This window comes from Taurulus bubalis (genome assembly GCF_910589615.1).
Source record: "Taurulus bubalis genome assembly, chromosome: 11".
Lineage (NCBI taxonomy): Eukaryota > Metazoa > Chordata > Actinopteri > Perciformes > Cottidae > Taurulus > Taurulus bubalis.
Genome location: NC_136599.1, coordinates 21,832,989 through 21,848,152, shown reverse-complemented (window position 1 = coordinate 21,848,152; position 15,164 = coordinate 21,832,989). Strand labels below are relative to the sequence as shown.

The 15,164-nt window shown below is 46.7% G+C and overlaps 1 protein-coding gene across 1 annotated transcript in view; it reads right to left on the bottom strand.

Annotated features, from left to right (window-relative positions):
* The window catches only part of agrn (agrin), a gene marked incomplete at its 5' end in the record, with an annotated part of 206,570 nt that extends 191,619 nt beyond the window's left edge, over positions 1-14,951 (bottom strand). The window contains 2 exons of the mRNA XM_079226528.1: positions 12,952-13,213; positions 14,751-14,951. Coding sequence (XP_079082654.1) covers positions 12,952-13,213; positions 14,751-14,951 — 463 coding nt within the window. The remainder of the gene's footprint in view (positions 1-12,951; positions 13,214-14,750) is intronic.
* Between the last annotated feature and the right edge of the window lie 213 nt (positions 14,952-15,164).

The window sequence follows — 15,164 nt, the reverse complement described above, 5'->3', positions numbered from 1 at the left end:
GCTACGTCTGCTCTGCGTCAAATGGAATGATCTCACTTTTAAAGAGGGGGGGATTTCTTCATTTCAGGGCAATCAGTAAGATCCTCACACTCGAGGCAAATAAAAAACGAAACATATTATTTTTAGTGATTTGCGTGGTAATGTGAGACCACCCTGAACGGTGCTACAGACCCAACGATATCAACAACGCTCAAATCATTAATTGCCTATTACCGGTACTCATTGAAAAAGTAATTGCTTTCCTAATTTCTCCAATGTTTCTCAGCCCAGCCAAAAGGACATTGTGGTTTGACGAGCAGCCAGTTATATTTACTGGCCATCGCCAGCTGCCTTAGCCCACGTAGACCGAACGCAGCCCTCCAGCAGACGTCCTCACAGTGAAGCTAGCTAGCCAGCTAAGAAGCTAACGTGTGAATAAGACAAGGGGCAAGCCATATCACTGTTCAAAACTGATAACAACCCTCCTCTCGGCCCCTTTTAAGCAAAGCACCTGGCCAACAAATGAGCCCTAAAAGGTGTGCTACGGGGGGTCCATGTTCACATGATTCCTATTTTTCATTAAACCATATTTAAGGACTAAACTGAGTTGGAATAGTTTTTTTAATTTATTTTTTGACAGTTTAAGTGCACCCTGATGGGCTGTCTTCTTACATTCAATGAGTCTAAACAGCAATTACTATGCAGAGTCGGTTTTAGTTTGCTGCACAAGGCAGACTGTTATTTGTGCATTGTGTCAAAGAAGATCAGTATTTACTATTGTGATGTCCGAATACGGCGCTAAATGAAGAGAGTGTTAATTGACGGTACTCTGTCGTGTCGCAAATGCGCCGCGCAAGAAATGACGAGGCGTGACGGGAGGCTTTCAGCATAAGAGTGCGCGTTGGTGCGTTTGCACTGGAGTTAATTATCTGAAGGGCCGTGTCCTCCAGAGCACAGATGAAGTCCAGAAGCATTTAGTTTAGTCTACTGTCGAGGAGGCTCCCTCTCCATCCTTTATTTCCCCCCTGTCTCTCAAAACAACCTTCTTCCCAAAGACACAATGGAGGAGGAGGGGCGGGGACCGTTGGCAGAGACACAGCAGCAGAAGGGAGGACAAGAAAGAGGACTCGGGGGTTCAAGGAGGGGAAAACGAGAGGAAAAAGAGGAGAGGAATCGCCTCTCAACTCCGACCATTGTCTCGATGTAAATTGGAGCTGATCAAGATTCCGCCAGCATCGTAACCAGCAAGTTCAATCTGCACAGACTGAGCAAAGAAAGACAGAGCCGTACCGAGAGAAAAGACAGAGAGGGAGGACAACGGTGCGTTTAAAGAGTGACTCACATACAGACAGACATGCAGAAACACACACAGGGACAAAGAAAGAGATTTGGCTCAAGTGGGAGCAACAAATGCACCACTTTAGAACCAATAAAGCAGTGAAAAGAGGAGGAAGGGGGTGGATGTACTTTAGGGCAAGAGCACACACACACACACACACACACACACACACACACACACACATCATAATTTCAATACCGGCCAAATTGAGAGTTTAAAAAACGATATCAACAAGAATGAAGAAGATGTTTGTCTGGTGAACACTGCTGCAACATTGTGCCTCATAAATAATAAGGATACATTTGATCATACCTCCGTGTAAGTTGTCGGTAAAGAATGTGGATTTCTGCCTGATCGGGGACTGGGAATGTGTCGAGGATTTCTTGGAGTGGTGTGAACACGCCTGCCCTCGATTTCACCCCTCAACCCCATAACGCGTTCACACTCCCTTTTGGCGTCAGGTATAAGGCGAGCTGGAGGCGTTCACTCTGGAGACCGAGTAGTGGTCCTGCAAAAGCCGACCGGGGGAATTCCCGTGGGAATTTTGTGTACGTGGCCCGATCAAGATGAAATAATACGTGTTACCTGTGTTGGCGGAGTTCCCTATACCTGCACATTTCACGTGACACATTTTTTTAAATAAATCTAATGGACTTTAATGTACTGCCAGAAAAACACATCAAAACAAGAAGAGATGGGTTTGTTCAACCTTTAGAGCTCCTTGAGACTCCTTGAGACTTGAGACAAAAACCCAAAAGCAAATATTTGCAGGCCGCCAAATAACACACATGACATTTCCCATTTTCCCATTCACTGACTCACGAGCTGGAACTTGTCCTGTGCTTGATGAGCAGCGCTGCACTGGTGACCTCAAGGCAGGTGTTTTGTCTTGTGACTCAAGACAATCTTTAAAAGACCAACCAGCCTATGACTTGCCGAAAGTACTAAACCCACAACTGACTGCTAATCCTGTGACCAGAACTCAATTTCTATCTGGCTTATAGGTCTGGAGAAAATCTCACCAATTAGAGTGTAATGAGAAGACGCTTGGCATTCCTCAGGTAGCTACTCGAGTCCTCACATTTCTCTCCTCATACTTCACTGTTGACGTATGTCCTTTCTTTTCCCTGCAACGTCCACTCCTGGTAACTACAGCATGATTAACAGGCCTGCCCTGTAACTCCAACCCCTTCCTAACTAGCTTTTTGTGCTCGACTTTCGGCAGAACTCTGTGAGCTTGACAAGACTAATATCTGGCCTTAAAAGATGAATGTTGTTTTGTCATTTACAAAAGGAACGCTGCAGTGGACTTGCAAGCCGCTCGAGGTCCGTGCAGCGGAGCACGGCCAAAGAAGGAAGGCCTGATTTATCTACGATACTCTTTTCTTCTGACAACCTGTCCAAGCAGGCCGCATCGCCCGTTGAATAACTAGAACAGCGCGAACCCAAAGCTCTCCACATCCAACGCCTCCATCCATCTCATTGCTCGTATACTTCTCTAAGAGCCCTCTCAAACATGTCTGCCTCAAGTGCTCTTACAGGGCATGCCTGCTCCCACTCACAGTGCAGAGTGTGCAGAGTGGGGAAGAGAAAAATCATCTCCCTGAAAGATGGATGTAGAAACTTTTCTTTATGTAGTTCATGCCGTTGCTCTCGTGGTCACAAGAGGATTGGGGGCATACCAAAATGGCTGAGAGTGCTGTATTGTAATAGGGCCACAGTGTCTAGGTAATTTGGTACAAGGGGCTTCAGAGTGACAATAAGTGGGAATTCGGAGAGGCTGATCCGGGCATACCTCTGGCAACCGCTCGCAGTCTGTGATAGAATTCGTTCCCTCAGGCCGAGCCTCTCTGAGGCGCCGTGCTTCTGCTGGAAAATGCCGAAAGCTGCCTCATGGCACTCGCTGCAAGTCTGCTTCCCTTTTGTGTGTGTGTGTGTGTGTGTGTGTGTGTGTGTGTGTGTGTGTGTGTGTGTGTGTGTGTGTGTGTGTGAGGTTACATTACAAGTGCAAGAGGGAAAGATATGATAGTGACCATCTATGTAACTGCTGGCACCAGAAAGAGGGGCACATTTAAACGGACGGTTCACGCAAAATTAGGGAAACATTTTTTTTCTTTGCGTATCTTGCCAGTTGCCACAATGTATTTATTTATCCTTTCTGTCACATTTCAATAGCTCTAACTGTCAGCCCATCTTTTTTTGCTTTCCTTATCTACTTTTTTTCTTTACTCTATTTACTCTTTAATTTCTCCTTTTCCTTCTTTCCTCCCCTCTTCTTCGGTTCGCCCCCCCGACTTTTTTCCGACTCTCCATTACTCATGTTCTTTAATCTTGGACTTAACACTTTCCTTCCTTTTTTCCCTGCTGTATTAAATGTCGCACTTTCTTACTGTCCCCTCTCGTTGTTGCACTCCATCCCTCAAGTGAAAGAAATGGGTTCTCCAGGACATTCAGCACTAAAAAACAAAGGTAACCTTTGTGGTGCTTCAATACATTCAATGCATGTATTTCTGTGCTCTCCTCAAGCCTATGGCATTTCCATTATAGGCCCTTGATGTCAGCTGGCCTGTTACTGCATGCTGATGCCATTTCCCAGTGTAATTATGTTTCAAATTGCTCATCTGCTTCCAAGTGTTTGTCTAACTAATTGAAGATTCATCTCAAGTTTCTCGGGCTCCTTATAAAGTCATTCCCTTTATTTCCCATTATTGGACTGACAGAGTCTGGCCACTGATTCAAATTGAGCTTATATTGTATTCACATCATATACTATTGCTATAACAATGAGCTGTTGCCGTATTCAGAAACAGACAGCAGGTATTAGAACGTGCAGCTTTATTACCGAGTAATATTCTGCCACACCGACCACCAAACCCCGTGTGGAACCGTTCCTTAACAACAACCCTGCAAAGTAAGGATGTCAGACTCTGACTTCTGGAGGCTGTGCATTGTTGAAAGCAATCACAACGCAATGGCTGGGTCAGATACGGCGACACATACTGCATTATGTTTACGCCTCATTCTGATGGGAGAGATAGTGAAGTCTCTGCGTCTCAGCCTGCATGTCAGTGTGTGTGTGTGTGTGTGTGTATGTGTGTGTGTTTACAGATACATGCTCAAGCTAGTGAGACATCCTCTGCCAGATATCTCTGTTTGCCTCTGAAAGCCATCACGTCCTTGCCATTGTTGGCTAAAACAACAGGGGCAGGCCGAGTGCCTCCCTCCAGCCAGGCAAATCTGTCAGCCTGGAGGGCGAGAGCAGAGGGGGGAGAGGGAGGGAGGAAATTCCTAAGAGGTTCCACCGCTCAGGAGAGTTGTCAACTTAAGGGGGTTTGTCAGAAGACGTATCACAAATTCCATAACTCAACACAAAGGAGAGATCTTAGATGACATTTGATTTACAATTTTTTCCTCCTCTTGGAGCTCATCAACGCTTGTACCAACAGCCTGTCATCAGTACACGTAGGACTGTGCAGTATACCGGTTTCAAATGTCCGTAGGGTATGAATTTTTCATATACTGTCATTCCGGTGCATAGGCGTAACAACAGTTGTCACTCTACAGTAGGCAGCAACATTTATTTTTCACAGCTCACCTCTGCTGGTGCAGTCGGAGCTACTTGTATTACGTGTATTGAGACTGAGTCATGGTTTCTAACTTTATAACAACAATTAATAACCCACACCAAACGCTCTTTAACAGGGTAAAACATGACGACACAACAATTTGTGACACATAAACAATTTGAAACACTAATAATTGTACATTTATAAAATTACACTGCCGAACTGCATGCTGGGTAGAGCTTGCCCACTTTGACAGAAACTTTGTAGCAGGAAGACACAGACCCTTCCAATCTGTGTCTTCCCTGGGTCTTAAGTCCCTCCATGTTTAGCTTCCTAAAACCCTCTATGTACCAATGTAAAAACAGCTGTTTTACACGGAAAAAAATACCGTGATATACCGTGAAGCCGCCAGAATATTACAAAATACCGTGATGTGAATTTTTGTCAAGTACACGCAACACATATTACAACTTGGATCATATTTGAAGGGTACTCAAGGGTACTCTCATATCATGATCGACAGAAGGGAAAAAGCATCAAAATCGATGCAGCAGAACCAGAGATATTGTCTTTTTGAATGCGCACGTTCTTCTTCCTGGTTAAAACATCCTCTCTTGCCCACAATGCAATGCCGTCAGTTCGGTTCGATATTCTAGAAGCAGCTAATGTAGCCCTGAGCGCTAGCCTCTAATAGAGATGAGGAGAGGGCTACAAAGGTCTGGTAAGCTCACTTTTTTTCTAACTCCACACCCCCATATTTTTCATTTTCAAACTCGTAGTTTCATACCCAAAGCACGCGGCCTCAAGTGACATCACTTAAGACAATTTGTCAGACTTCTCCCAGCTGCCTCTAGAGCCACAAAAAGGCTCCATACAACTGTATTCACAGAAGTTGTACTCCCCAAAAGTTGCCCTTTCTAATAAACCAACATCATCTAACTGACTTTTTCAAACTTGTGTTGGTTCATAAGGGAGCGAGAGAGACGAGAGGGGCGCAGAGAGAGAGAGAGAGAGAGAGAAATAGAGAGAGAGAGATAGAGAGAGAGAGAGAGAGAGAGAGAGAGGGGTTCATGGGATTAGATCAGAGGCTGCTGTCAGGTCTGCACAAACTGCACCTGGTTGTTAAGACTATGACAGCTTTACAGGGCATGGGATTCCAGTCTAATTACAGGTGGAACCGCTGTTGAGATGGGAACACTGGGAGGAGGAGGCGACCACTGTGAGAATAGAGGAGAGGGCAGCCGGGAGATGGGTGGTGGGGGGAGACTCAGGGAGAATTCAATGTCTTTTAAAAAATGCCAAAAGTGGAGTCGTGAAACCTAAAGCGTGAGGGGGTCAGCAAACCGCCCGAGAAAGCCAAACAAAAGCATGTCCGCCCGCACACCTGTTGACAGACAGACACATGTGCAGGTCATTATCCGAATGTGGCGCCGATGATTGAAGATGACGCCTGAAAGGAGGATGAAAAAGAAAAGAGATAATGGCAAACGCAGGAGGAAACGTGGAGGACAAGTCCCATGGGAGAGAGGGGTGTTCATCCTGAGTTCACCATGACAACCCATCGACAGAGAGACGGGTGAGGGGGAGGGAAAAGGAAGCAGCGGAGACTGGGCCGCTGTCCGAATGGTAAAATAAGCACGGGAAAAGCTTGTACATCCCGGGACTTGTTTGTGTATGTGGGACACCCCCCCCCCCTGCAAGTGTCAAGTCTCCCCTACTTCCTGTATGTGCAGCCCTGTTATGTAGATGGCGTTAAATCATGCAGGCCATGGGATTAGACTCAAAGGAGGGGTTCAGCATCAGCAACATTTGTGTGTAGAAGTTAAACATATAGCAAGAGAAGCCTGGAAACGTGTCACAGCAGCTTCAGAGAATTGCCCCTTTGCCATGCATGTGAATGGTGGTGCGTAACAGGGCGCATACCACGAGACAAAATCTTATGCCTTACGTCCCAGCATGTGGTTGGTGCATCTCCAGCTCACGTCCAGAAGGTGACAGAATGAGATTAACCTCCTGAACCAGGTTGTTCCTACATGCGCTTCCTGTAATTTCAATAAGATACCTTCTTCGTCTCTCAACACGTACAATTTCTGTTGCTGATTGATTGTTCCATTTGAACTGGGGAGTCGGAATTTCAGAGTTAACTTTGACGAACCCCACCGACCCCGACGATGGTATAAAAAAAACGTGTGGCAATATGCTGTTTATTAGCACTTATGTCTCATTTGAGGCTCATTAATAAATCAGTAATATATAAGATACTGTTCAATTTCTTCATGTGAACATGATGTTTGTTATCAAGCCGTATTGCTAATATTTGCGAACCTGGCTGGAACAAACCCCAATACGTTTGTCAACTAGTTGTACTGGAACGCAATCGACCCGGGTGTGATGTCATTTCCTGGCTCTGACTCAAACTTAGATGCTGCTCGCAAGCGCTGTCATACGAACAGCTGACTGAAGTTTTGGGCATTTGTTGGTTATGTTCAATTGTCTGCCTTCTATTAAAAGCAGACGCTTTGCGTCGTGTTCACCAAGCACACAAAGTGAAAACAGTATTTCCAGAGGAAAAGTTTATCAAAAGAAGTGCCTTATGTATCTGAGAACAAAAGGAATTTCCAGGGCACAACAAAAAAGACTTTCTTTTCTCTTGATCTAAACTGCTCCGGAGTGACAGCTCAGCTGACCTAAATACAAATCACATTAGGACTTCTGCTATCCCACCAAAACCCTTCTGCTCTGAACCTGATGTTTTTGGTGTGTGGACGGTTAAGTAGCCAGACTTGCCACTGCAGCTGCCCTGCTTCAGAAATGTGGTCTAGGAGCAAGAATTTTGTCACAGATCCAGTTCCCCTGAGGGAGCCCAGATCTCATGCAGACTGCTGCTCAGAGTTTTTCAATGTCTGGAAATGAAGAAGGAGGAGGTTTCCGGGTCACTGTACATCCTAGTCCCTCCCTGGCGTCTCCCAGGTCGGTTCTACTTTCCTCTTCCTAAACTAAAGAAGAGCTCGGCTGAACTCTACATCGTCTTGTGAATTTCAGGAGCTTTGAAAACAACACTGCTCGTCAAAGAATTTTATCTTTACTCTCAAATTACTTAATGCGTCATGATCCATTTTTTTTTTGTGAGTTTTGATTGAGCGACCTGCCTCCAGCGGCAGCAGGAAGACAGTGAGTGCCATGTCGGGACACAAAGCAGCGGAATAAATGAAATTGCGTCTTATCGCATTGAGCAATGTGAACAAATAAACCACGAGAATAAATTCAGACTACATATTTGGACAGGCTGGATGTTATCCAGTATGTCTACATGTACACTTTGAGCATGTTAACATCTCACTGAAGTGACAGGCATGTCACTACATCTGGGTATCTGTGGGTATCGATACCATCTGTGATTCTTATCAGCATGAGAGTGATACACTCCTGGTTCGGGCTGGGATGCGAGCCAAGCTGAACAGACTGCGGTTAAGTGGTCCGTTCCTCCTTTACGCTCCTCCATCTTTCATGGCGTTCTCATTTCTGAGTCCTTTATCGCGATGCCAAGCAGGCTCGCCGCTCCCACATTTTTAATTAAAATCTAAAACGTGCAATAACTGCGCGGAGGCTCTGGGCTCGCTGGCAAACAGGTCCGTTGGCCTTGTTTCTCCCTTCAAGCCTTTGTTGTTTATTCCATCAAAGCCTTCCACCAAGCCTGTCTATTTGTCCAATTCTGTTCACTCCACTGGATCAAATGCTTTGAGATAAGCCACACGGGGGTACACAGATTTACCAAGGGTACACCTTTGTAGAGAGGCTCTACACCCAGCAAATGAACTCTCCCTCTTAGACAAGGGCCTAATCCATTCAAGGAGCCTGAGAAAAATCCAATCCTCAAAGTCAGTCTTCTTGACTGCTCCTTGCTGAAGACAAAAGGCTGCTTGTGTAGACATGGACTGGATAAAGACCGCGGTGCTTTAGCTCAGTCACCTGTCTGCGTCGGGTTCTCACACACTTTCCGGAGCCACAACAACATCCACTCCATCTCTCTTTTGGAATTACCCACAAACCATAAGTCTCCATACCTGGGGAAAGGTGAATTATAAGGTAGGTTCTCGTGCTCTGTTCCGTTTTGAGAACGTCTTGTTGAGATTAAAACATGAGCAGCTGGTGGCACAGCCTGATATTTAAATTATAGGGAGCGAACTGTTTTATAGCGGAGGTAGACTGCCCCCCGTCTGAAATGAACATCGCCTCATCTAAATTATTTCTCTTTTCAGAAATAAAACGACCAGAGGCGAAACATCAGATAGAATAATCCATATATAGCCATTCATTTATTGAGACAGGACATCGTTTAGGCCAAAACATAATAGCACGAGACATATTAGCATCTCAGTTTAGATGGGGGAAAAAAAGTAGAAACCTGGGAGTAATCCCAGGCTGGCCTATCAACATACTCTCTACATCGCATGAGTGTCTTCCAGGGCTCTGAGTCACTGATTAACCACAGCTGTGAAGTGACCCGTGCATTTTTTCAGTAAGCCTTTAATTGTTCTCGAAACACGGGAGGCAACTGCCCTGTGGATGATTGGCATTTACGTTATGGGGAAAAAAAACAACACTCCATTTTGCCCTTATCATTCTGTCATTATCTCCTCACATATCGAGAAGGTGAGAAGGTGAGAAGTGGAGGAGGCGGCCAGGTAGGAGCTGGGGCAGGTAAGGAATTCCTGCCGATTCCGGGCCTCCTCCTTGAACAAACACTGGGGGGGTGGGGGGGAAGGCTCAACGTTTTCCGTGAGGCCGAGGCTCATTCACTGAAGGAGCGCTGGAAAAAAAGAGTAAGGTGGAGGGGTGGGGGAGGGGGGCGGCTCAAACAGTCCTCCCACATCCCACCCACCCCGAGGAGCATTCCACAGGACTGTCTGCTCGCCCATCATTAAGCGAGACCACCTGCTGGCAAATCAGGACCCCCATCATGTTCTCAGCAAGCCTGGCTAACCCCATTACCAGTGAGCCTCTGGACTGCTGTACACATAGATCATAAAGAGTCAGTGGTGTGTTGAGCAGTAGAAATGCTGCTCATTAACATCCCACAAGGACTTGTGATGGTCCAACCAGTGGAGCACACTGGCTGCCCTCAGTTCAACACATTTAAATAGATGCAGCACAAAAGGGACAAAGAAAAAGATCTTTGATGCAGCTGTTGCATGACTATGCACTGATTTCTGACTGGCTCGTCTCCCCCTTTTTTAGAGACAGATAAAAAGAGAAGGAGAAGGAATAAATGAAGGCAGACGGAAGAAACAGCCCTTTGTTGCCGTTCTTCGCTGGGGCCCTGAGGGTAAGAATCTGGCATCAAGTCACCGAGGGCTGAAACAAAAGCAGCTGATAAACACACCGAGACAGATAAGATCTCCTTGGACGCTCAACACTTCTCCATCAAGAGCACTTCCTCTCTTCCAAAGCCCAAAAACCTCCGCCTTCTCCCTTTGTTGCCATCAACACCGCGTTGGGGCAAATGGAAATGACAATAAACACAGCACACACTTTTCATCCTCCTGCCTCTTTGCAAAGTTCTAGGTTGAGCCTTACATTTCTCCCTTCATCCACTTTTAACAAAACCACGACTTCATGTTTTGCTAACAAAGACGCAGCCAAACGCCTGCGCGGCTGACTTCGGGAGCGTTTCACTGAATGGTAGCTGGAGGGACCCAACAATGGAAGAGATTCTGTGCCAGAGGCCCTGTGCTTATCAGGCCCTGACAAGGTGCAAATCCACAAATGCAGATGCAGTGCACTAAATTGTAGTGAGGCTTTTTTTTCCAGCAACCACACACATGGCGGTAAGGGTGTCAGTATGTAAAGATAAGGCACCAGGAAACAAAAATGGGGGGCATTCTTTTGCACTGTAAATAAGGTGCACAGCATTCTAAGAGCTGTTCGGCACTGCAAGTGTTTACTGAGATCTTGTAAACACTCCTCTGGGGAGGGCCGCTCTGTGGCGGATGGAAAGCCTGCAGTCGAGTTGACCGCGCACACATAGACCGAGTGGCCCTGAAGTGCCACCGCCCAGTGCGAGGAGCACAGGAGTAGAACGGGCGTGAAGCACGGCGCCTGGAGGCATCTACCTTCACGCGGCACTGGTCCAAACTCTAAACAAATATGCCACAGCAAACACAAGATCCCTCACGCTCCACATATCTATACACTCTTTGTTTTTTTGTTTTTCGTTCTACATCACTCATCTCACTTTTCTTTCGTGTCCCTCTCTCTTGGTGGCAGAAAGAACTCACACAAAGCCTTTTTTCTTCTTTCTTCTTCCACCTCAGACAATGCGCCTCCCCACCCAGCTCTCTGCCAGGCATTCCTGAGTCTATCCTAGCTATCGAAAATGTCAAGAATGAGGCGAAAGCAGAGGAGGGTACAATGAGTGCCGTGGCAGGTAGAGTCTTGTCCTGCTGCACTGACATCCCACAGTCTCCGGGGCTGGTGGTTGCACAGAACGGATGGGATCTGACTTGACTCTCTTAATTAAAACTCTGCTGTGGAACAGGCCTTAAAGCTCATTCTCTACCGGATGGAGGCATGCAAGTTAATTGCATGCCTCCAAAAAACAAATACAGATTTTGCGGCGGGGCTGAAACTGATAATTAGTCCATAGGATGCTCCTTTTTGGACAGCCAGTGCATGCGAATCTCCAGAGCTTCCCGAGGGAAATGTTCCTTCAGATGTCTTTAAACCTCCTTTCTGTCTCGTTGGAAGTATTTCCTTACTGATATTCCTTCGACTGTAAGGCGATATGAGAAAACCAGGTTGTGTGAAGTAAACCCTCTTCAAGCACAAAGCCACAAAAACAGAAAGGGCACATTCTAGACAGTGCGTCAAGAGCCAAGAAACTCCCCTTGCCACAACAGGAGTCCAAAGGGAAGAAATGGGGGGTGAATAAAAAGGTTAGCAGTGCAGTGTTTCGTGCCTGGACAGACAAACAGAAGAAGTTTTTATGTGTGTGCCAAATGCAACTTAACACTGCAAACAAGCTCAATCCATTGGAACATCCTGCCACCCAGAAATGTTCAGAGGAAAGTACCCAGAATATACCCCCTGTAACTCTGAAGCACTGATTGCCCCAGAAAGCCTTCAGCAAGGTGATTCGTGCTCTGATTCTTTTCCCCCTGGTGCTCCCGGCCGGCCTATGTGTTGGATTCAGACTTTGAACGGCTGCCAACATTGTCAAGCACCAGTAAAAGTTAAACAGCAGCGAGTTCCCCGCTCGCTGGCAATGGGGGCAGAGGCTGCTGCAGTCTCAGTCACGGTAGATGCTGAGATTTATTAGTTATGGCTGTATGGTTCGTCTCTTAAGAGCCTGACAAATTGCTTCTCAACCCCAAAAAAGGTCTCGGAGGAATAGAAATGTGAAATGAACTCAAGTTCTGGTAATACTTAGAATAGAGTAAGCAACAACAACATTTGAAACAAGTCAGTCACTGCACCCACCTTTCAAAAGCTTCTTGGGAACTATTTTTTAAAGCCTTATTTGTGTGGGAACCTGCCTTGCCTTGTTAGGATCCCACGTCATGTGTCATGTGTATGCAAGTGTTTCACTTTCACCTCTGACTTCATAAAATGCCACAGCTACAGGGTACAAAGGTCGGGAATCAGCCCTGAACCACTCAAGTCGAGTCCTGGAGGTGTTAATCAGACACATCCACCTCAAGAGAAAGGCTGGAGCTTCACCATGGCAACAAAGCTCCCAAAAATGACTCAGGTGTCCTCGTTTCGGGGAGTTCAGGGAAACTTTGACGCCATTGAGCCCGAGGCTATGTAATTTCAGTAGCCGCCGGTGTCTAAAATCTTCGCTGCTTTAAGTGATTTACAATTACTGTGAGAAACTACAGCACGGATCTCACGCTAGAAATTCCTCAAAGGCAGCACAAAGTATTGATACAGGTCACAGCAAATTGACTTGTCAAATAGCAACGATAGGCCGTGATGAACGACTCCCATACCAGCTTTATCCTTTCTATAATTACTCCCAACAGCATTAAAGAGCAGGTCCCATTGTATTCACAACGTGCTGCTTACCTTCCACGCAGTGCTCCACGTCCTCCAGGTTGCGCAGGGTAATCCTCATCAGACTCGAGTTGAGCATGAGTTCGTTCTTGTGTTCCGGCAACATGGCCTCCAGGGCCGGGTTGAGGAAGAATATGCGCGTGTCGCCCGTGGCCACCTGGTTGTCGCAGATCCCGGGGTTGCCGAAGCCGCCAATCATCAACTTGTTGCCGCCGTCCAGGAGAATTTCGCGGTTGATGTCGGACTTGCCTTTCAAGTAACGCCACACCCTGACCTTTGGGCAGAACGACAAGAGAAAGACAGAGAGCACACCCTTTTTTTAGCGTTTTGTCGAAACCAAAAACATACATGATATAATGCACCGAGATTCGGGCCCATGTCTAGCGCTGGTGGGGGGGGCATCTGATTGGATGTTTCTCCATTGAGCGTGCATGTTTTTTGTAACAGGCTGGTGCTTCTCTGGCTTTACCATTTCAAAAAGCGGGAATGATAATTACATCCGCGCATCCCAAAAAACATCCCTTGACAGTTTACGCAACAACAGTGATTACTTCTGCTAGAATAATTACCGTACAAAACCCCCAGAACACTGCAGGCTTCCTGCATCACAGGAAGTGCAGCAAAGCCTGCTTTGGGCACAGTCTTGGTGCACCGCTCGCAACCTTTTTTTTCCGCTACAGGTTAGCCGCCCTGTCTCGTATTGGCGCTTGGTGGTGGGGGCTTCTGTTGCCCACCACCAAGTACTCCATCTACTCCGCTGATTCACCACGAAACGGGCGAAGAGCGTGGGTGCTGAGGAGAGGAGCAGCGAGAGGGCTGACCGAACACCACTTGTTTATTTTGACAGATTACAGAGCGGTCTACCACAAGTCCACGATGATGCAAAAGTTTAGTTTCTCGGCGAATGGCTTTGGAATGAGGACGGAGGACGGCTGCATCCTGGCTGGATGCATACTTATTTGAAGAACAGCGGATGTTTAGGGCTTTTCTTTTCTCATATTTTGCACCACGCACCATTATGTGGTCTGCCAGTCATAATGTTCCTGTGACATTAAGAGAATATGACATTTTTACAGTTTCAAGTCCAACACAGATGAATATGACTAATGACAGCGTAAGGCACGGTTATACACCGGCATTGCTTTGGGCACACCTTGCAGCACTTGTCAGAGCTCTGCACTGAGAAAAGAAAAGCATGTTTCAGTGTTTCTGTGGCACTTCACAGTGATCTTATTACATGTTTTGGACATTTTTCTTTTCTTTTCTTTTCTTTCACTGTTATAGCCAGTCACATTTCCAGTTAGGGGTGGCACATGTCAGCAACACCACAGTATAAGTGATTCAGGACACATCACCTTCTGCTGCCAAAGAAGTTGAGGGCCAGTCCGACCTTCCTACCGCAGCGTGCTCGGGGATGATTACAAGGTCGCTTCGGCCTTCCTTGCTGTGTAATTGGTGTGAGTGGAAATTTAAAAAAAACACCATCTATTTATTTCTGAAGCCAAAGCGAATTCGCTGTCAACGTTCATGCCAAACGCTTTCTGGATGGATGAGTTTGTCAAATGTTTTCTTTTTTTTCTTTTCTTCTTCTTCTCCTCATGCAAGCTTTTGATGCCCTTCGAGAGTTGGACTGGAATCGTACCACCGGGTAATGGCTTCCATCAGCTACACGGGAGCGAAAGGCATTAAGCGATAATGTGACTTCTAATAGTCCACTTACAAGCCGCGAGTGGTTTTATTGCAAGGAAGCAGGTGCATGAACGCTCCAGCGGCTACTCGCGCGTTACGGGAAGCTCGCAGAAACCACGTACCTTGCAAGAATAGGTGTTGTGCACAGGGTCCATGTTGATTATTTCGTCCACGGTGCCGGTCAGAACTATGTTGGCCTCCTCTTCTCTCTCCTCCAGGTCTCTCTCCGGGCAACTCGCGGCGCAGCGCTGCCACAGAGCCGCGAGCAGCCCCGCCAGAAGCAGCGCCGCCCGGCCGGCCCCGAGTGTCCGCTGGGAACCCATGACCACCACCGTGACCACCACCGGCGATATAACCCCCTAAAAAAAGTTAACTTTCTTAAATTGATATTTCACCGGCCGGCGCGCCAGAGAACAAACTCCAAACTCTTTCGAATTGCGTTTTTGAAGAAGAAGAAGAAGGAAAAACAGAGTGTTGCTCCTTTCCACAACTTCCCCCGTGCGGACTACCGGTGTCTCTTTCCACTCTGCAGCCCT